The sequence below is a fragment of the Piliocolobus tephrosceles genome, chromosome 1 (genome assembly GCF_002776525.5).
Source record: "Piliocolobus tephrosceles isolate RC106 chromosome 1, ASM277652v3, whole genome shotgun sequence".
Lineage (NCBI taxonomy): Eukaryota > Metazoa > Chordata > Mammalia > Primates > Cercopithecidae > Piliocolobus > Piliocolobus tephrosceles.
In genome coordinates, this window is record NC_045434.1 from 61,885,559 (window position 1) to 61,906,068 (window position 20,510).

The following is a 20,510-nucleotide window of genomic DNA, read 5'->3' on the forward strand; positions in this document are numbered from 1 at the left end:
CTCAGCCCCAGGAAGAGCTTCTCGGTAATAGCCAAGCCCCTTCCTCTGGGGCCCTGGGGAGAATTAGTGCTTGGGCAATTCCGGCAGCTCCCCAGGCCGAGGTAAAAGCTTTAGAGACCCAGATGTGCCTGGAGCTGGGAGGGGCGCTCCTCGGCTCAGAGCCCTCCTGTCTGCCTGCCTCCCCAGGTCCTTCTCAGCCTCCAGCTGGGCTGTCCACAAGCTGAGCTGAGGCTCTTCTCCTCCAATCCCCACCTCTGCCCGGACATCCACCATGGGGACAGCCACCAGGAGGAAGCCACACCTGCTGCTGGTAGCTGCTGTGGCCCTTGTCTCCTCTTCAGGTAAGAGGGCTCATCGGGGCTTTGAAGCCTAGCAGGCATGATTATAGCATTATATCCTTGCTATGATTTGGGTGACAATTACAGAAATCATTGACTCTGCATTGTAGGAGCAGCTAGATTTCTGAGGCCATTTCCTTGCTGAAATTTCCCATTTGTAGATCTTACCTTTCCTTTGAGTTTAGGAGGAAAGGGAATATGTCTTTGCCGTGTTACAGATGAAGGAAGAATGACCCAGAGAGGGTGAGTGGCTTGCCCTGGGTCACACAGCAAGACAATGGCATGCCCAGATCTCCACAATATCACCCGGAGTTGCAGTCTCAAAGGCTGCACTGTCCACTACGGAAGGTAATAGCCACATGGGACTACTACAACTCAGATTCAATTCCATTTTAAAAATAATTTCCTCAGGTGCACTAGCCACATTCGAATGTTCAGTAGCCATATTGGATAGCACAGAGCATAGAACATTTCCATCATTGCAGGACGTTCTCCCAGACAGGGCTCTGTAGTCCCTGACATGAGCAGACAGCAGTCAACCCCAGTAAACGCTGGAAGGGTTTATTAAGGTAATGCTGCATCCCAGCAAATGGATCAAGCATAGAACAGGATCTGGGAAGAGATGTGGCAGAGGAGGGAGCTCAGGTTCTCCTCCCAGGGGAGCTCCCAGCTTGGAGGAGAGGCAGAGGGACACTGGCAGGAGGGGAAGGAGAGGGTGAAGAGGGCGGGCTGAGAGCCACAGGCCAGCTGGACTCTGGAGAGCATGTCAGGCCAGAGGAGCCAGGCAGCTGGTCTGTCCTAGGGCAAGAGGGAGGTCCCCAGCCGCCTCCTGCTCTAAGGGGTCTGCTGGACCCACTGCTTGGCCTCTACCCTGACCCTCAGCCCAGATCAATAGATGCTTCTTTTCTCCTTAAACATCCCCGTGGGAGTCTCCATGGTCCTGGAGTTCTAAGCACCTCAGACTCCACCTTCCCCACCCCACACCCCCTGGAAGGCTACAGCCAGTGCATTTCAGTTCCTTTGTCTCACCAGGGAAGGACTCCACTGGCATACTTGCAGATGTTCTCATTCTGTCCTCACTGCTTCCCAGTCCTGCAGCTCAGTCAGTGAGGCTGCCGGGAAACAGGGCTGACTCAGAGTGTCGGGGGAGCCACCTAGCCCCCCAGGCCTCGCTACCTGTCCCAGGGTCCACCAGACTGGGAAGAGCTACAGGGATGGGGAGCCTCAACTGCACAGAGTGGGAGATGCCAACCCCAGAAGGAGCAGAGGGGAGGCACCTGGGCTTCTAGCATCCCCTCCCTCAGGGACACCTCAGTGCTGGATCCACACCATCTAAGGAAAGGGGTACGGACAGCCTCCAAGGTCCTCAGACCCAGAGACACACGAAGCCAATGGCCAAGGGGCTGGGATCTGTTTTGCCACCTCCCAGAGCTCCAGAGAGAGACAGGGTGGCAAATCCCATCGCTGGCCTCCTCGGAAGGTGCCTCAGCTCTGGGCTTTTCTTGCTGCCCTGTCCTCGGGATATAGCTGTGGATTCCTGGCACTCCAGTGCAAGGAGGAGTATCAAGGATCCCCCTCCACCTTCTCATCTCTCTAACTCCCTTCCTCTGCAAGGTTTCTGATGCCTGTGTTTGGGGGAAGTTACCATGACAGGGCATCAGAAAAGAATCAGAGAGGATGCGGAACAAGAATAAGGAAGGGCTGGCCTTGCCTGGGAGAGTGTGTGTTGTTGTTGTTTGGGGTTTTGGTTTTGTTTTTGAGATGGAATCTCACTCTGTCACCCAGGCTGGAGTGCAGTGGTGTGATCTCGGCTCACTGCAACCTCTGACTCCTGGGTTCAAGTAGTTTTCCTGCCTCAGCCTCCCGAGTAGCTGGGATTACAGACACCCGCCACCACACCCGGCTAATTTTTGTATTTTTAGTAGAGACGGGGTTTCACCATGTTGGCCAGGCTGGTCTCGAACTCTTGACCTCAGGTGATCTTCCCGCCTCCACCTCTCAAAGTGCTGGGATTACAGGCAGAGAGTGTGTTTTTGTGTGTGCATGTGTAAGCACACACACGGGAAGGCTCATGTGTGGGTGGGTGTGTATGTAGCTGAAGAGGTAAGTGTGGGTGTGTGAGGGTGTCTGTGGATATGGATGGCTGAGAGGCTAGAGGTATGAGTGAGGTGTCTGCATGGAGGTGGTGCTATGCTGGGGATAATGAATGTGTCCAGAAAGTCTCACAGCACAGTGCGACCAGCTCTCATACCCCAGCCTCCCTGTAGAATGCCCGGGGGCATTTTCTAAGACTTGGACTCCCAAGCCTCACTCCGAGAGATTCTGACTCCTTATCTGTGAGATGGAGCAGGGCCTCTGGTGGTTCTGATGGGAAACAGAGGTCAAGAGTCAGGGACACTGGGGTTAAGAATGCTGGTGGTGGGGTCAGCCTGGCCAAGGTCCAAACCCCTAGATCTGCTCCTTCAAGCTGTGGGATCTGGAGCAAGTTATTAAAGCTTTCTAACTCTCAGCTTCCACATCAGGAATATAAGAAAATGGCAATACCTATCTTGTAAAGAGGTTATGAGAAGGAAATATGGAGCATGGTATGGGATAAATAGTAAGCACTCCATCAGTAGCACCTATTTTTATTATTATGAATGCATAGATTATATATAAAAGTCTCCATGGCCATCTATAGCTGTGTGTTGGGGGAAAATGGATGTGTGTGTAAATGTGTGTATCTGGCCATTTGAGCAGCTTAGGGAGATGCATATGTACGAATTTATGTATGATATGAGTGTGCATATAAGAAAATGTGTGGAGGTGAGAGATGCAGATGGGCGTGTATGTGAATATTTGGGTGAGTGGACGGCTGAGAGCAGAGGAGAAAGGTTTCTCAGGAAGAAAGAGTCTGAATGTATCAATGTGCCCCAAGCCCACTCAGCCACGCCATCACCCAGAGTTCCTGGAAGCTGCTATTGTATGAGGTGGTTCTCAGCAGCCCGGCTGCCTCCTAGCCCCTCCTTTGCCCCCCCTCCCAGCAGTGCCAGCTGGGGCAGGGCTCATACCCTACACCACCATCATTAACTTGGGATTAAGCTGGGCTCTCCAGCCGAGATGATGCCGTCACCGCCCGCCGCCTCCGCCTCTGAGGCCTGGGGCGGCAGTGAGGGAGAATGGCACGAGGGATGCCTGCACCGGGCCATTTCTGGGAGCACTGCCTCCTACTTCATTCTGAGAGCTGCTTAGCAGCTGCCCTCACTCCCAGGGGGCCAGGACTGGGCCTCAGCTGCAGCATGGGGTCCCCCCCTACCCCTGGAAGAGGACTGATGGCTGGATGCGCCGGGAAAGGAGCTAATTGGTTAATGGGGATCCCTTTCCCCATGACCCACCAAGGAAGGCCTGAAATCAGCTGTGTTAAGAGGTAGAAGCCAATTAGGGATAGCCTGGCTCCCACCTGACACGGCAGAGGCAAAACAGACTGGCCTCACCAGTCAGTAGAGAGCCCACCCCAGCCCTGTCGAAAGGCAGGTGCGATGTCCGGCCAATCTGTGGCTCTTCATCCCCTGCCCTGCCCTGCAGCAGGACAATGATGCATGAAGAGAAGGGTCTGCCCCATTTGCCTGTGTGGTACTCATTGGTCCACCAAGCTCAGGAGGAATTGATCTGTCTGTGCCACAGACTTGCTGGGTGACCATGGGCAAGTCACTCCCTTTCTGAACATTTCTTGAATTGTGATACTGGAATTGTATAAAACTGCCACCAAAGCAAACTGCCCACCCTCCACCCATCAAAGCAAACTACCCACCCTCCACTCCTCAAAGCAGACTGCCCACCCTCCACCCATCAAAGCAAACTGCCCACCCTCTACCCACCTTCTCTTCCAAGTCCCCACCCAACATGTGGCTCCAGCAGACATCTGCTTGCCCGCCACCTTCCAAGGGTTTGTCTGGCTGAATCCTCACGCAGACCCTGGGAGGTGAATTCATATTCTTTTCATATCACAGGTGAAGACATTGAGGCTCAGAAGGGTTCCACAACTTTCCCAAGGTCCCACGGCTAGTAGAGGGCCAGTCTAGTCCCCAGGCCCAGGCCTCGTGGTCCACACTACCCCAGTAAGGGCATTAGGCTCCAGGGACATACATCCTGTCTGCATGTTTGTGGCTGGCAATGTCTCATGCACCTCACACCCCACAGATCAGTTCTTCTGCAAGGCTCCCTTGAAAGCCCCCTGAGAGGTAGAACAGCTTCCATTCTGAGGCCCCAGCACCTTGAACTGTATGGCATTTGCCACCTTGCACTGCCAATTTCCTGTTTCCCTCCTTGGACCGCAAGCCCCTTGAAGAAGAGGGACTGTGTCTTAATCATTTTTACAAGCCAGTCTCTAGCCCAGTGCTGGGTATAGAGCGGGTGCTCAATACCTGAGTGTAAGATGGGTGATTGACTGAACTGATATGGCCAGATGGGGCCTGCCGAGCCTATTTAAATTCAAATTTAAATGAATTGAATAAAATGTAAAATGTCGTCCCTCAGTCGCAACAGCCACATGTCACTTGCTCAATAGCCCCACGTGGCTAGTGGTTACCACATTGAACAGTGCAGAAAATGGAACATTCCCATCATCAGAGAAAGTTTTACTGGACAGCACAGCCCAAGAGGCCAGGCTCCGGCCAGGCCCAGGCTCTGAGGCCTCTGGTGGTGTCATCACCTGCAGTTTGCACTTCAGCCGTGGGATCTCCAACCACCTTTGGGCCTGTCTTTGAAGACCAACCCCTCAGTGTGCTATTCCCAGAGGAGTCCACGGAGGAGCAGGTGTTGCTGGCATGCCGCGCCCGGGCCAGCCCTCCAGCCACCTATCGGTAAGGCCTCTGCAGCGGGTGCTGGGAGGCCCTGGGCAGCCATTGAACCTTCCCTCTCATCAGCCCTGCCACCAGGCAGGACTCAGAGGTCCCCTTCCTCCGTCCCCTGCTGCAGGTGGAAGATGAATGGCACCGAGATGAAGCTGGAGCCAGGTTCCCGTCACCAACTGGTGGGGGGCAACCTGGTCATCATGAACCCCACCAAGGCACAGGATGCCGGGGTCTACCAGTGCCTGGCCTCCAACCCAGTGGGCACCGTTGTCAGCAGGGAGGCCATCCTCCGCTTCGGCTGTGAGACCCGCGGGGGACCAAGACACTGTGCGGGAGGGGGAGAGGGGGCTAGGAGAAAGTACCCAGAACGGACAAGTGACACCCTCAAGCCAGGCTTTCCTGACCTCACATGACATGCCTTAGTGAACTGCTGCTTCTCTGTGAAGGATGAGTCAGGGAGGGGCTCGCAGGCCAGGAGGACAGTGCCTGAGCCCCTGGTCTCTGCCTCCAGTTCTGCAGGAATTCTCCAAGGAGGAGCGAGACCCAGTGAAAACTCATGAAGGCTGGGGGGTGATGTTGCCCTGTAACCCACCTGCCCACTACCCAGGTGAGTCCAGACCTTGGGCCACAGTGAGAGAGGGCACAGGAAGGGCTACCAGAAATTTGGCAGAAGAAGGATGGAATAAAAGGTGATCCCTGCAAATGACCCTTAGAAGCACCCATCCCTGGGACCCTAATTTTAAATGATCTGTGTTTTCTTTATGGGTCTGTCATTTTCCGTCTCTGTGCCCTGCTTCCACCTTCAAACTGGGTGGTCCCTGAGGGCTGCGATCCCTGACAGACTTAGTGCTCTCTAAGGGCAGGAATAGTCACTTCTTCCCTCTACGTCTCCCCTTAGCCCCAGTTCAGAGCATGGTGGCTGTCAGGACAGGGCTTGCAGAACCCCACCAGCATGCTGGGGTCCCACCCAGAGTGGTCCTGTTAGCCCAGCACCCCCTGGTTTCCTCAAACTCCTCACATCCTAGGCTTGTCCTACCGCTGGCTCCTCAATGAGTTCCCCAACTTCATCCCGACGGACGGGCGTCACTTCGTATCCCAGACCACAGGGAATCTGTACATTGCCCGAACCAATGCCTCAGACCTGGGCAACTACTCCTGTTTGGCCACCAGCCATATGGACTTCTCCACCAAGAGCGTCTTCAGCAAATTTGCTCAGCTCAACTTGGCTGCTGAAGGTCAGGCTCGGCCAGGTGTGGCGGGAGGGAGGGAACTGGAAGGGTCAGCGGGCATTGGGAAAAGGGTTTTTCCTTTGGAGATTGGAAGATTGGCTTGCAGGGCACTGATTCTAGGCCCTGGACCCCCAGATCCTCCTGCTTCAAATCCTCAGGCCCTTGCCCTAGGCCTCAGGGAGATTCCACACAGCTGCCAAGACATAGTTGGCTCTGAAAGGTGCTGAGATCCCAAGCACGGTAGCACCTGACCTGGAGTCATCTGCATCTGATTTGTCAAATTCTCTCTCCCCAGATACCCGGCTCTTTGCACCCAGCATCAAGGCCCGGTTCCCAGCAGAGACCTATGCACTGGTGGGGCAGCAGGTCACCCTGGAGTGCTTCGCCTTTGGGAAGTGAGTGTGAAAAGGGAAGGGTACCAGGGCACAGTCTCTTGGGGGCACAGGTGACCCCAGGGTGAGGGCAGGCAGAGTCAGGGCTGTCATCTTAGTGTCCCTCACAGGGTCTAGCAAAGTACTGGGCACATAGTGGGTATTGACCACCACTCACTGGACACTAACTCTCCGGGTGAGGCACCGCATGTGCCAGGGGCCTTCCACGGCCAGAATCACTTGGTCCTCCAGCAGCGTATGGCAGGCTCAGACAGCTTGAGTAACACCCAAGGCTGGAGGCAGGCAGCACAGTGTACAGACTCCAAACCTGTCTGCCTCGTTCAGACCCCAGCTCTGCTACCCACAGACCTTGGGTAAGCTGCCTAACCTCTCTGTGCCTCAGTTTCTTTATGGTGGTGATAATAGTACCCACCTCATAGGGTTGTCATGAGGATTAAATCAGTTCATATATGTGAGGTGCTGAGAACAGTGCCTGGAATTTAGGAAAGTGTTCCGTGAACGTTAACAGTGATCTATTTGAGAATCACAACAGAAAGCGTTCTCTTTCTTGCACTCTTAGAAGAAAGATTCACTGGAACAGGGCTAAGCAACCAGCAGGTGCTCAATAAATGTTTGTAGAATGAACGAAAGAATGTGATTTGTACTTTGGCTCCCTCCTCCTTCAACTATCTCCTGTGGTTACTTGGGATAATCTTTGCCTTGTGGGAAGTTTTGGGCTTCCAGAAAATCCACATGAAAAGCATGTGGAAGGGGGGCCAGGTACAGTGGTTCACATCTGTAATCCCAGCACTTTGGGAAGCCAAGGAGGGCAGATCACAAGGTCAGGAGATCGAGACCATCCTGGCTAACACGGTGAAATCCCGTCTTTACTAAAAATACAAAAAAACTAGCTGGGCGTGATGGGGGACGCCTGTAGTTCCAGCTACTCTGGAGGCTGAGGCAGGAGAATGGCGTGAACCCGGGAGGCGGAGCTTGCAGTGAGCCGAGATAGTGCCACTGCACTCCAGCCTGGGCGAGAGAGCGAGACTCCATCTGAAAAAAAAAAAAAAAAGAAAAAGAAGAAAAGCATGTGGAAGAGGAATGTATTAACCATTAAAATTGATACCTCAGTCCGTTTTAGTGCACAGATTACTAATAGCTAAAGTCCCTTTGAAAAGTAGGGGGGCAAGGCCTGCCCCGTAGAGGCAACGGAAAAGAGAACCCATAAAGACCCAGTTCACAGGCCACTGTGGCGGAGGGCAGACCCCGCTTCAGAGTGCAGACCCCGCAGAAGCCCAGCTTCACTGGCTCGAGGGTTGTTGCAGGAGGGATGGGTAGAGGAGCCCTGCCTCTTGCCCCTTCCCTGCGTGTGCTCCGAGCCTACCTGGGAGAAGAGAGTGAGGACCAGCCAGAAGGCACCCTCTCTCCCTCTGTTCCTCCCAGGCCCAGCGTCTCAGGAGGGCTGGGTATGAGAGTCTGGGTATGAGGAGCTGTGGGCACTGGAGGGGTAGGCCCAGCTTAGCCCACACCCTCTGGCTTTGTCTCTCCTGCCAGCCCTGTACCCCGGATCAAGTGGCGCAAAGTGGACGGCTCCCTGTCCCCACAGTGGACCACAGCTGAGCCCACCCTGCAGATCCCCAGCGTCAGCTTTGAGGATGAGGGCACCTACGAGTGTGAGGCGGAGAACTCCAAGGGCCGAGACACCGTGCAGGGCCGTATCATCGTGCAGGGTACAGAGCCAGGGTCACCTCCTCCGCCCCTCCCGACCCCCCTTCCTGCCTTCACCCTTGTCCCCAAGGAAACAGACCCAAAAGTCAGGGAGGAGACCGGGAGGCCCCCTGCATGAGCCTGCTTGCCCTAGGACTGCACTGAGTCTGGGACCAGAAGAAGCTAGTGCTGTGGTCAGCTCAGAGCTTCAGTCAGGGGTGCAGAAAGCACACAGGTGGCTCCAGAATGATTTAAGTTGCGAAAGCAGCCACTGGCACAACCACAGAGTGCCAGCTTTCTTGTGCCTCCTTCTTCCTGCCCCTCCTCTTTGTCCTCTCCGTCCCGGAATGCTGATGGCACCCTCTGCTGTCTGGCACAGGTACTGCTACCCTGATTTTCTGTTCCTTTTAATGAGCTAGAAGCTCCTCCTAGCTCATGCCAGGTTTTCTTTTCCGGGCTCCCACAGCTCAGCCGGAGTGGCTAAAAGTGATCTCGGACACAGAGGCTGACATTGGCTCCAACCTGCGTTGGGGCTGTGCAGCCGCCGGCAAGCCCCGGCCTACGGTGCGCTGGCTGCGGAACGGGGAGCCTCTGGCCTCCCAGGTAGGAGACATGGGATTCCTCCCACACATAACTGTCCTCTGCTCACTTGGTTCCCTCACCCCCCAGAACTTCCCCTGCACCACTAGTAGCCCTCTGGGCTAATTAGGGTGTCAAAGGGCGGTCCTAGGACCACCTGAGGACTTCTTCCCATCCCAGTCCCATGGCCACAGGCTGGGCCTGGATCCAGGCACAATTCAGCCACAAAAGAAGTAATGTGGTCCTGACTGGATCACCTCACCCTTCCAGCTTTGGGGAGGCCTAGGTAATCTGCATCCTGAGGTTGCAGGTGGCCCAGAGGTAGGACTGGACATACGAGCCATATCCTCTAGGGATTATCAGCCTAAAATCTCCACTGCCCCCACCCCTGCCAACCCCTCCTCCCTGTGGCTCCAGTGGTCCTGATCCCCCTGGGCTCTGGGCTCTTCTGCACAGAACCGGGTGGAGGTGTTGGCCGGGGACCTGCGGTTCTCCAAGCTGAGCCTGGAGGACTCGGGCATGTACCAGTGTGTGGCAGAGAATAAGCACGGTACCATCTACGCCAGTGCCGAGCTAGCCGTGCAAGGTAAGGGGCCCAGGGAGGCAGGGGACATCCCAAGGACATGCATATGGTGGCTTTCACAGCTCTGAGTTTAGGTGTTTCCAAACACACACACATACCCTGTAGCACTTTTCCTTGGTTTTCCAAGTTTCTAAGTAGGAGAACTCAGAGATTTCAGAAAGGAGATGAGACACAGGGTTGAGAGCTGCCAGAGGGCAGGGTCTCTGACTTGTCCCATGTCTGGCACACAGTAAATATTTGCTGCACTGAAAAAAAATGGAAACCAAATCAATCAGATCTGTGTAACCCAACCCTTTCGGCTATGTGAGCTTTGGCAAGTTACTTAGTGTTTCTGTGTTTCAGTTTCTTGATTATAAAATATAGGCAGTAATAGTCCTGCCCTCCTGGGCTGCTGTAGGGAACAAGTGAGATGAAAGAGGTACAGCATAAAAGGCCTGCCCATTTTATGCTGGTGCCTGGGAAATGCCAGCCAGTGCTAATATTTAGTTGTGTGATTTGATCTCACTGAGCCTCAGTTTCCTCATCCATAAAATGGACACAGTGATACCCACCACATCAAGTTTTAGTGAAGCTTTGCTAAGAAGCATTCATTCGTTCCTTCATCCATTCAACCAATACTTACTCAACACCTCACAGAGGACGAATACGAAAGACACAGTCTCTGCCTTTAAGTAGCTTACAATCCAGTAGAGGAAAAGGGACAAATAAACCCAAAATCAAACAATTAAACAATTTCAGCTAGCCATCAAATATAGTATAAAGAAAATCCAGGCAGGGTGCAGTGGCTCATGCCTGTAATCCCAGCACTTTGGGAGGCAGGGGTGGGTGGATCACCTCGAGCTCAGGAGTTCGAGACCAGCCTTGGCAACATGGTGAAACCCCATGTCTATGAAAAATGCAAAAATTAGCCAGCCATGGTAGCACACACGTGTAGTCCCAGCTACACAGGAGGCTGAGGCAGGAGAATCAATTGAGCCCTGGAGGCAGAGGCTGCAGTGAGCTGAGATCGTGCCATTGCACTCCAGCCTGGGCAACAGAGCAAGACTTGTCTTAAAAGAAAAGAAAGGAAAATCCAGTAGAGTGATGGGTGAGATGGGCCCGTTAGATGGGGTGGTCAGAGAAGTCTTCTATGAGGAAGTCCCACTTAGGCTGTGACCTGAATGTTATGGAGCCAGCCGTGTGAAGATCTGGGGAATTTCCAGGCAAGATTTACAGCAAGTGCAAAGGTCTGGAGGCAGGAAAAGACTTCACAACTTCAAAAGAGAGAGGGGAAAAAAAAAGGCTAGGTGATTGGAACATAATGAGTGGGAGAGAGAGTGGAGCAAGATGTGATTGGAAAGATGGAGACTTATTTGTGAAGAGCCGGGCTCCACTGAGTGTGAGTTGAAAAAGCTGTTCATTCCTCGCTGGGTGGAGAAAAGACTGTAGGAGGAATGCGCAGAAACAGGAAGACTGAAGTGGGGTGGCGGCGGCAGCGGGGGGTTGAGGGTGGGGGGCTGGGGAGGGCGGTGTTGTCAATAGTCCAGGCAAGAGATTTGAGAGCTTAGGCCAGAGAAAAAAGGGTTTGGTTCTGAAAGAATTCTGGAAGAGGTGCTGGTAGGAGTCACTCATGAGGCGGCCTCAAAGGGCAGGCCAAGTAACGTCTTCATCAAGGGTGACAGTACTTTTCTCTGTGGGTCTCCCCTTTCCTTCCAGCACTCGCCCCTGACTTCAGGCTGAATCCTGTGAGGCGTCTGATCCCTGCAGCCCGCGGGGGAGAGATCGTTATCCCCTGCCAGCCCCGGGCAGCTCCAAAGGCCGTGGTGCTCTGGAGCAAAGGCACGGAGATTTTGGTCAACAGCAGCAGGTACCACCCACACCCCACCCTGCACAGTTCCTGCTCCTCCTCGTTAGGAGGCTAATTCCCCTCCTGTGACAACCGTCCCTGAGTTGGGCACATCTGCTTTGTCCTTGCCACAGAGTGACTGTAACTCCAGATGGCACCTTGATCATAAGAAACATCAGTCGGTCAGATGAAGGCAAATACACCTGCTTTGCTGAGAACTTCATGGGCAAAGCCAACAGCACTGGAATCCTGTCTGTGCGAGGTGAGGGCTCCCATGTGGGTAGGCCGGGGGCTCAGCCTCCTCAGGGTACTGTCCTCCCCGTCATCCTGCTCCTGTGTCCCACATTGCTCCTAGTCTGGTGTCAAGGCCAACCCCAGATTCAGTTTCGCTTGGGACCACCCCCTGGCCACCATCAAGACTCCGGTCATGCTTCCCTGCCTGCCACACACTCATGCAGTCCTGGGCAGTTGGGACATGTGGGTCACACCGCCTCTTCTCTTTGCTGGACCTTAGGACAGAGCCTCTCAGCCGGCCCTGCGGCCCCTGCCTGTGCCCGTTTCCTCCCCCATCCACCCAGGGGCCTTGTTTTACTTGGCAGATGCAACCAAGATCACCCTAGCCCCCTCGAGTGCTGACATCAACTTGGGTGACAACCTGACCCTACAGTGCCATGCCTCCCACGACCCCACCATGGACCTCACCTTCACCTGGACCCTGGACGACTTCCCCATCAACTTTGATAAGCCCGGAGGGCACTATCGGAGAACCAATGTGGTGAGGCCTACGGCCAGAGCCCCATGGCTTCTCCCTCTTTCCAGAGAGACAGGGGCCCCAGGATATCCTTAGCCATCCCCACCTTTAAGTCCCCCATAGCCTAAGCATCCCCATTCCCTCAGGCCCACGCATGGCAAACTCATCCTTGGATGAATAGCCGTCCTTCCTGGATTCTACCCAGGGACCATGCATATATGAGAGGGTTAGGGACAAACCTGGAATTGTGGGCAGCCACCAAGACACTCCCACTACTGTTCTTGTTGGCCTGCCCCCTAGGGCAAAGGACATTATTAATGTGGACAGTCATTGACTGTCTCCTGAAACAAACTTTGTTGTTTAGTCCCCAGTGGTTCTAAGTGATGAATCATGATTCCTCCCATTGAACAGACAGGAAAACTGAGATCCAGCGGGGTCCATGGATGTCACGGAGTAGGGGACTCCCAAGCTCTGCCTCATGTCTCATAGCCTGCTTCACTGGTCAGGGCCGGTGCTCTGACCTGCCGCCCCAACTGTCCCCATGTGCAGAAGGAGACCATTGGGGATCTGACCATCCTGAATGCCCAGCTGCGCCATGGGGGGAAGTACACGTGCATGGCCCAGACGGTGGTGGACAGCGCATCCAAGGAGGCCACAGTCCTGGTCCGAGGTGAGGGATTTCCCACCTCTACCCCTACCCCAACTCCCTTAAAGCCCAGCTGGGCTGTTCTGACCTGCTCGCCCCATCTCCCCTCCACTCCCTCAAAGCTGTGGGGAAGGCCTTCTGGCGGAACTCCTGTGAGCTGGATATATCCTGCAGTTCTTCACAGGACCTAAATGATCAGGACATTTTTCTTCCAAAGCCAAAGTTTAAAAAATCCACTCCTAAACACATCCCAAGACAGGAGTGCTTTACTGAGCCCTGAAGTTTTCAAAGCCTAGTGCTGGGAAATCTATGCACCTCTCCATGTGACAGCCTCTGTGAGCCCCCCAGCCTTGAGACACATCACTCCACCCTCCAACTGGCACCCACCCTCCAACTGGCACCCGCCCCAACTGCCCACATCCCTTGCTGGCGCTCCCTCCTGGGTGTGTGTTCACTGCGCCCTCTGCTGACCTGTCTTGGTACTGTACCAGCTCAAGCCTGGCTGGGAGGAGGCTGGCTCAAATTGGAAGCTGCCCAATTCTGACCCACTGTGCTCTGACCTCTTGGTGCAGGTCCGCCAGGTCCCCCAGGAGGCGTGGTGGTGAGGGACATTGGCGACACCACCATCCAGCTCAGCTGGAGCCGTGGCTTCGACAACCACAGTCCCATCGCTAAGTACACCCTGCAAGCTCGCACTCCACCTGCAGGGAAGTGGAAGCAGGTTCGGACCAGTAAGTGTGACCCCACCCAGGTCAGTGCTGATAAGGCTTGGCTGGGTGTAGGAGGTACAAAGAGTCAAGGGTTGGGGATCAGGGGTCTGAGGGCCAGGGCTGAGCCTGGAGCTTCAAAGAGGGACAAGCTTTGCCCTCTGCCAGCAGAGAGCATGCAGGCAGGCAGGAAGACAGTCACATAGGAAGTAGGACAGTCGGGAAAGTTAGAAGAGGAGGTGCTTGGTCTATGCCCTTGAAGAATTGGTAGGATTGTTACTGGAGCAATGAAAATATTCGTAGCGGCGTGGGGGTGCACACAGCTGTAGCAGAGGTACCAAGATAGGGAAATTGAGTAGTTTTTCAATAATTTCTGAAAAAGGTACTGAGTGCTTAGTATATGGCAAGTACCGAAGTGCGGGCTGGGTAGATAAGTGGTGATTCAGGCCAGTGCCTGCCCTCTGCATCCAGATGAATAAGCAAATGCTGGAACATGGACTCCCTGGTGCCTTGCAGATCCTGCAAACATCGAGGGCAATGCCGAGACTGCACAGGTGCTGGGCCTCACCCCCTGGATGGACTACGAGTTCCGAGTCATAGCCAGCAACATTCTGGGCACTGGGGAGCCTAGTGGGCCCTCCAGCAAAATCCGGACCAAGGAAGCAGGTGAGAGTCCTGTGTGGCCCAGAGAACTATCATCAGGGCAGAGACCCTGGCACCACTTATAGGAAGTGCCACGCCAGCCGCAGTTACGCTGAGTTCCAACCCTGCTCACAGGCTTCAGACTCTCACAAAACAGATGAGGACAGAACACCAAGTTGGGACCAGGCCCACCGCATGGACAAACCATCTAGTCTAAACTCCTCATTTAAAAACTGATCAACCTTACAACTGCATGCGAATCTATACGTTTTTTAAGTTTAACTTTTAAAAGTGGAAAAACCAAAGTTCGGAGAAGGAAAGAGTCACATTGACATAGCTTGGACTTGAACCCAGGACCATGGGGTGGTAGACAGATGTCCTCCTGGAAAAGTATGCACTACAGAAATCAGTTAATGCTGGCCGGGCAAGGTAGTTCACGCTTGTAATCCCAGCACTTTGGGAGGCGGAGGAGGGCAGATCACCTGAGGTCAGGAGTTTGAGACCAGCCTGGCCAACATGGTGAAACCCCATCTCTACTAAAAATACAAAAATTAGCCAGGCGTGGTGACGCACACCTGTAAATCCCAGCTACTTGGGAGGCTGAAGCAGGAGAATGGCTTGAACTCGGGAGGTGGAGGTTGCAGTGAGCTGAGATCATGCCACTGCACTCCAGCCTGGGCGACACAGTGAGACTCCATCTCAAACAAAAAAGAAAAAAAAAAAGAAATCAGATGATGTGAAAGGTGTGTGTGTGTGTGTGTGTGTGTGTGTGTGTGTGTGTGTGTGTTCTGTGCAGGGGGCTAGAGAAGCAGCCAGTGTCTCCAAGCCCTTTAGATGATTTCTTTGGGAGCAGATGGAATGAATAACCTGCCCACAACCCTCAGCAAAAAGCATGTGGGTGTCAGAACTTGAGGGGAAGGAGGGGGAGAAGAGAATCCAGGAGAGAGTGGGGGAGGCACAGGCTCCAGTCAGCATCTGCTGAGAGGCTCCTGCCCATCTCCAAGCCATTCGCAGGGGAAGGCCTGGAATGAGAGCCCTGGGATCCTGGGACCAGGGGCATAGATTCAGGACCCTGCCTTCCCTCCTCTCACCTGCCCAGAACTGTTGCACTGGATGTGTAGTGAGGGTCCATCTTCTTGTCTCCCTGAAACATGTTCTCCTACATGCCCCAAACTAACTCTCCAGGCCCCTTTTCCAGAAACACTCAACATTTTTAGCTGGTACCTCTCCTGAGTAAGAAATTCCAAAGGGAACACTTTCTTTGATTGATCCTGAACTTCTTGGAGGGTCAAATGTAGAGAAGGGAGGGGACTCCTTTATTCTATTAATAGTATCCCAGGAGCTGACGAGGGCAAAGACAGCTGTGAGGCAAAGGAAATATGACGGGCTTTAAAATCAGAAGGACTGAGATCAGATTCCACCTGTGTCATGTATTAGCTGTGTGACCTTAGGCAAGTCGATTAACTACTCTGGGCCTCAGTCTTTCCACCATGAAAAGGGCAATAATAACACTCACCTCAGAGGATCAAATGGCCAATGTGTTTAGGTGCCTCTTGCAAATTACAGGGCCCTAAACTATTGTCATCAGAAGCAAGTGAAAAATCTCCAGCTGCTGGATTCTCTGCGAAAATATTTTGACCCCCAGCCAAGTTACTCTCTGCTAAGCTACAGGAGCTGATGAAATAAATTCTTGTTTTAATATCAGCCTTGTTTAATACTAGAGACAATTAGGAGATTAAATCTGCAATAAAAAGAAAAATAGTAATATATCACCCTGGAGCCCAAAAGTAGTTTGTTTTGTTTGTTTGCATTAACTGCAGTTTTGGGTTATTTATTCCCCTTATTTTAAAGCAAATGAGAGTTGGTCTCTGTGATTTAGTTTAAGTTGATGGAGTAAGGAGGACAATGATCGTGTGTGCATCATCCGCTCTATGCTAACCATCGTCCTGTTTAATTTCATTCTCATTACGGCCTCTGAGAGAAACATGATTATCTCCATGGAGAAGAGAAACGGAGGCGCAGAAAGGTTACGTAACTTGCCCAGGGAAACACAGCTAGTAATGGCAGAGGTGGGATTTGACTGCCTGACTCCAGAGCCTATGTTCAGAGGGACCATTGGAGGACAAACCCAGAGCCCAGTTGAAGGGGTTCCCCATCTTACGGTGCTCCACAGGCACAGGCTCAGGGCTTTCCTTTCTTCCCTGCTCATTAACAAGCCATATCGGTGTCTCTTGGCGCTTGACAGCCCCCTCGGTGGCACCCTCAGGACTCAGCGGAGGAGGTGGAGCCCCCGGAGAGCTCATCGTCAACTGGACGGTAAGCCGGAAGAGTCAGATATCCTCCTCCCCGCTGACTCCTCTCCTGCTTGAGCAGTTGCAGAAAGGACCACTGCACAGCTCTGACCCAAACGCGGACAACTTCCTGTCCCCCTCCCACGCACCCGCTGCCCCTCACGCAAATCCACGCTGCAGGCGCAGGCGTCCAGGGCCGCCACTCTTGGCAAAGGTTGGGTGGGGCCAGGGAACGGGCAGGGACACGTGCCGCGGATCCTCGCCCATGCCACGCTCTTGCCCCTCAGCCCATGTCACGGGAGTACCAGAACGGAGACGGCTTCGGCTACCTGCTGTCCTTCCGCAGGCAGGGCAGCACTCACTGGCAGACCGCCCGGGTGCCCGGCGCCGATGCCCAGTACTTCGTCTACAGCAACGAGAGCGTCCGGCCCTACACACCCTTTGAGGTCAAGATCCGCAGCTACAACCGCCGCGGGGAGGGGCCGGAGAGCCTCACTGCACTCGTGTACTCCGCGGAGGAAGGTGGGCTGCCCCCGGGCCCACTGCTCGTCCCTACCCCAGCCACTTGTCCACAGGAGTGTGGGGTGGGAGGACGCTACTCATCTCCCAGCTCAGTTCCATAGGAGGAGGTTGAGAGGACACTTGGGTTCCACACCACTGGCCTCATTTCCAGCTCTTGTTACCTTGTCTCCCTTCGGGGTTAGGAAAAGGGAGGCTCTCTGGGAAGAGAAGTGGGCCCTGGAGCATTGCTTGGGGGGCTCCCACTCGGCCTTCATCCTGAGCCCTGGGCTTTCCTCCAAAATCTTAAGCAAAGGCAATCCTGGTTGGGGGGTGCCCCAGGGGGGTCCTGGGAATCCAAACCCATTCTGTATTGGTCCCCAGAGCCCAGGGTGGCCCCTACCAAGGTCTGGGCCAAAGGGGTCTCATCCTCAGAGATGAACGTGACCTGGGAACCCGTGCAGCAGGACGTGAATGGTATCCTCCTGGGGTATGAGGTGAGCACCAACCTGTGGCTTGGGAGAGGAAGGGGTGCTGGGGCTTCAAAGCCAGGTGGGAACAACTTGCAGCTTACTAATCATTCCTCCTGGTGTCCCTGGTTCACTGACGTGGCAAACTGAGCATCCAGTCTATGCAGCACTGTGGATGCAAATTTCACTAAGACCCCAGGGCAGGCCAGGCGCGGTGGCTCGTGCCTGTAATCCCAGCACTTTGGGAGGCTGAGGCAGTGGATCTCCTGATGTCAGGAGTTTGAGACCAGTCTGGCCAACATGGTGAAACCCTGCCTCTACTAAAAATACAAAACTTAGCTGGGTGTGGTGGCCCATGCCTGTAATCCCAGCTACTCAGGAGGCTGAGGCAGGAGAATCACTTGAGTTCAGGAGGCAGAGGTCCAGTGAGCTGAGATTGCGCCACTGCACTCCAGCCTGGGCGACAGAGTGGGACTCCATCTAAAAAATGAATAAATAAATAAAATAAATTTTAAAAACCATGGCTTATGCCCACTGGGGAAGACAGACCCTGGAGGCAGCCTTAAAGTAAATGCTTGGCTAGAGCCAGCACTGGAAGCTGGGAGGGTAGAAGGAGTGGGTTCTGGGAAGGGGCATGGCCTGCCCCTTTCATGCCAGAGCCCATTCAGACTGCCCTATCCAGGGCTGCACAGAGAACAGCCTGAGCCACTCTATGGACAGTTGAACATCCTGTCCCGGGGGAACTTGGGGCCCAGCAGTCTGGCCTGAGTACTGGGTCCACTGAGAACTCCACACGGGTACCTGTGGAGCAAATGGAAAGTGAGAGGAAGAAAGAGGGAGAGAAAGAAGAAAAAGCAAGAAAGAATCATCAGGCTGGGCCTACTAGTGATAGCACAAGTTCATTCCAGTACAGTACTCTAGATTTCAGCACAATAGCTCAGGCAAGCCACAGTGTGGAGATAATTCCAAACTCTGCCCTTGATTTGAAAGCATGTTTAGCAGGTCTTCATGCTATGATTACCATGAAAATGGGTTTGCATGTATTAGGCAGCCTTCAGAAGCTTGCTTGGGGCCGGAGGACTACTTTGCAGTACAAATAAGCATTTTCTAGCCCTTAGCAGAATGCCCTCAGTAGCCCCCCAAGTTATTGAAATGAGATGGGTTCCAGCAGGCCATTGCTAGGTTGAGCCTGTGCCACTGGCTCCCTGCCTGGCCCATGTCTTGAGCACCTTCCTTGAACTAAGCACCAACAGACAGCAGGGACTCACACCCACACGGCCCTGCTCTCTGGGTGCTCATGATCTAGTGTCCAGGTTCTGAGGCCTGAGTCTGGGTCACAAGGACCAGGATGAGCAAGAGAGGAACAGAATATGGGGGGCCGTGGCAGCCCTGAGATCCTGGGCTTGACTACTACCCCTTGGGTACCCCCGCCTCCTTCAGATCCGCTACTGGAAAGCTGGGGACAAAGAAGCAGCCGCGGACCGAGTGAGGACAGCAGGGCTGGACAGCAGTGCCCGAGTCAGCGGCCTGCACCCCAACACCAAGTACCATGTGACTGTGAGGGCCTACAACCGGGCTGGCACTGGGCCTGCCAGCCCTTCTGCCAATGCCACAACCATGAAACCCCGTGAGTCTTTCTGCCTGGGGTGGGGGTAGGGGAATATGTCACTGGCTGGTGCCTCTGGGATCACTCTTTCCCTAATGGTAAGACAAATGCTCTAGCCCACCAGCTCTGGGCTGGCCAGAAATTAGACAGCGAGCCTAATGGAAATAAGAGAATGGAATTCATGACCTCTGAAGCACCTCACACTTCTCCAACCTTTGGATTTTCATGGGCTTTGTTTCGTGGGCATGGGTGACAGAATGTGCTGGGTGTAACTGCTAGAGGCAAACATCCAGAGAAGGGCTGGCTAAAGGTGAGGGGTGCGGGGTGCCAGGGAAACGTTTGGACAGCTCTCCAATTCTTCCTCTGTGGCAGCTCCGCAGCGACCTCCTGGCAACATCTCCTGGACTTTCTCAAGCTCCAGTCTTAGCATTAAGTGGGACCCTGTGGTCCCTTTCCGAAATGAGTCTGCAGTCACCGGCTATAAGGTGAGGAAGGGATCAGCTAGGCCCAGAATGGGAAGGAACAGCTCCTCTGTGTTTCCAGTGAACATAAGAAGCAACAATTTATAACAAGAGGCATCTGAGTGAGACATAAGCAAAGGGTTTGTGACTGTGAGAATGAAATTCATGAACGATTCTCTTGGTAACTCGCAGTAGGAACTATAAAAACAGGGGCAGATGGTGTCACTGCAGAAAGGCAGAATTCATAGGGGCAGTGATGGACTATGAGGATGCAGTATGGGGGTTCTCCTAGCTTCAGGAGTCTACAGAAACAGTTCAGTGGCCTGCAAGCTTTCCTCCCACCGATGAGGAGCTTTGTCAATGGGGAGGAGGGGTGAGGAGGCTGGACCGCAAGGGCCCAGAACCATCGGGGCTCCTCCCAGTACCTAAAGCTGGGGAGGACTACACGATCAGCCCTGGTGTCAGGAAACTCCACCTGGAAACCTCCTTCCCACAGATGCTGTACCAGAATGACTTACACCTGACTCCCACACTCCACCTCACCAGCAAGAACTGGATAGAAATCCCAGTGCCTGAAGACATTGGCCATGCCCTGGTACAAATTCGGACCACAGGGCCTGGAGGGGATGGGATCCCTGCAGAAGTCCACATCGTGAGGAATGGAGGTGCTGCCCCTCCCCTGCCCTTATCCCCTCGAGAGGACCAGGGTCCACCCAGATGCCTGAGGGGATCATTCCCACCCAGGCCAACTCCAGTCTCGACCCGCAAGGGAAAGTGGAAGGCAGGGAGGAACCAAGTGCAAAGTAGTCCTAGAATTGCTCCCACCACCTTTCTACCCACCCTGCAAACCATCCCCGAGGGCCAGGGAAGGGAGCAGGGTGCAGGGGGAGGCTGAAAAGCAACCAGCAAAAGCAAAGGGTCTACAAAACACTGTAGGAGTCGCGCTGAGAAGAACACCCAGCCGTCCGCTCCCA

At 54.0% G+C, this 20,510-nt stretch overlaps 1 protein-coding gene across 1 annotated transcript in view; it reads left to right on the forward strand.

Moving 5' to 3' along the window:
- The window catches only part of CNTN2 (contactin 2), a 34,612-nt gene that overhangs the window by 9,623 nt on the left and 4,479 nt on the right, over nt 1-20,510 (forward strand). The window contains exons 2-22 of the mRNA XM_023187001.2: nt 187-341; nt 5,035-5,179; nt 5,295-5,470; nt 5,682-5,777; nt 6,196-6,405; nt 6,695-6,794; nt 8,325-8,500; nt 8,944-9,080; nt 9,513-9,642; nt 11,335-11,485; nt 11,599-11,726; nt 12,064-12,239; nt 12,765-12,885; nt 13,434-13,592; nt 14,085-14,234; nt 16,456-16,526; nt 16,789-17,023; nt 17,384-17,496; nt 18,910-19,096; nt 19,448-19,560; nt 20,033-20,201. Coding sequence (XP_023042769.1) covers nt 272-341; nt 5,035-5,179; nt 5,295-5,470; nt 5,682-5,777; nt 6,196-6,405; nt 6,695-6,794; nt 8,325-8,500; nt 8,944-9,080; nt 9,513-9,642; nt 11,335-11,485; nt 11,599-11,726; nt 12,064-12,239; nt 12,765-12,885; nt 13,434-13,592; nt 14,085-14,234; nt 16,456-16,526; nt 16,789-17,023; nt 17,384-17,496; nt 18,910-19,096; nt 19,448-19,560; nt 20,033-20,201 — 3,013 coding nt within the window. The 5' untranslated portion in view covers nt 187-271. The remainder of the gene's footprint in view (nt 1-186; nt 342-5,034; nt 5,180-5,294; nt 5,471-5,681; nt 5,778-6,195; nt 6,406-6,694; nt 6,795-8,324; nt 8,501-8,943; nt 9,081-9,512; nt 9,643-11,334; nt 11,486-11,598; nt 11,727-12,063; nt 12,240-12,764; nt 12,886-13,433; nt 13,593-14,084; nt 14,235-16,455; nt 16,527-16,788; nt 17,024-17,383; nt 17,497-18,909; nt 19,097-19,447; nt 19,561-20,032; nt 20,202-20,510) is intronic.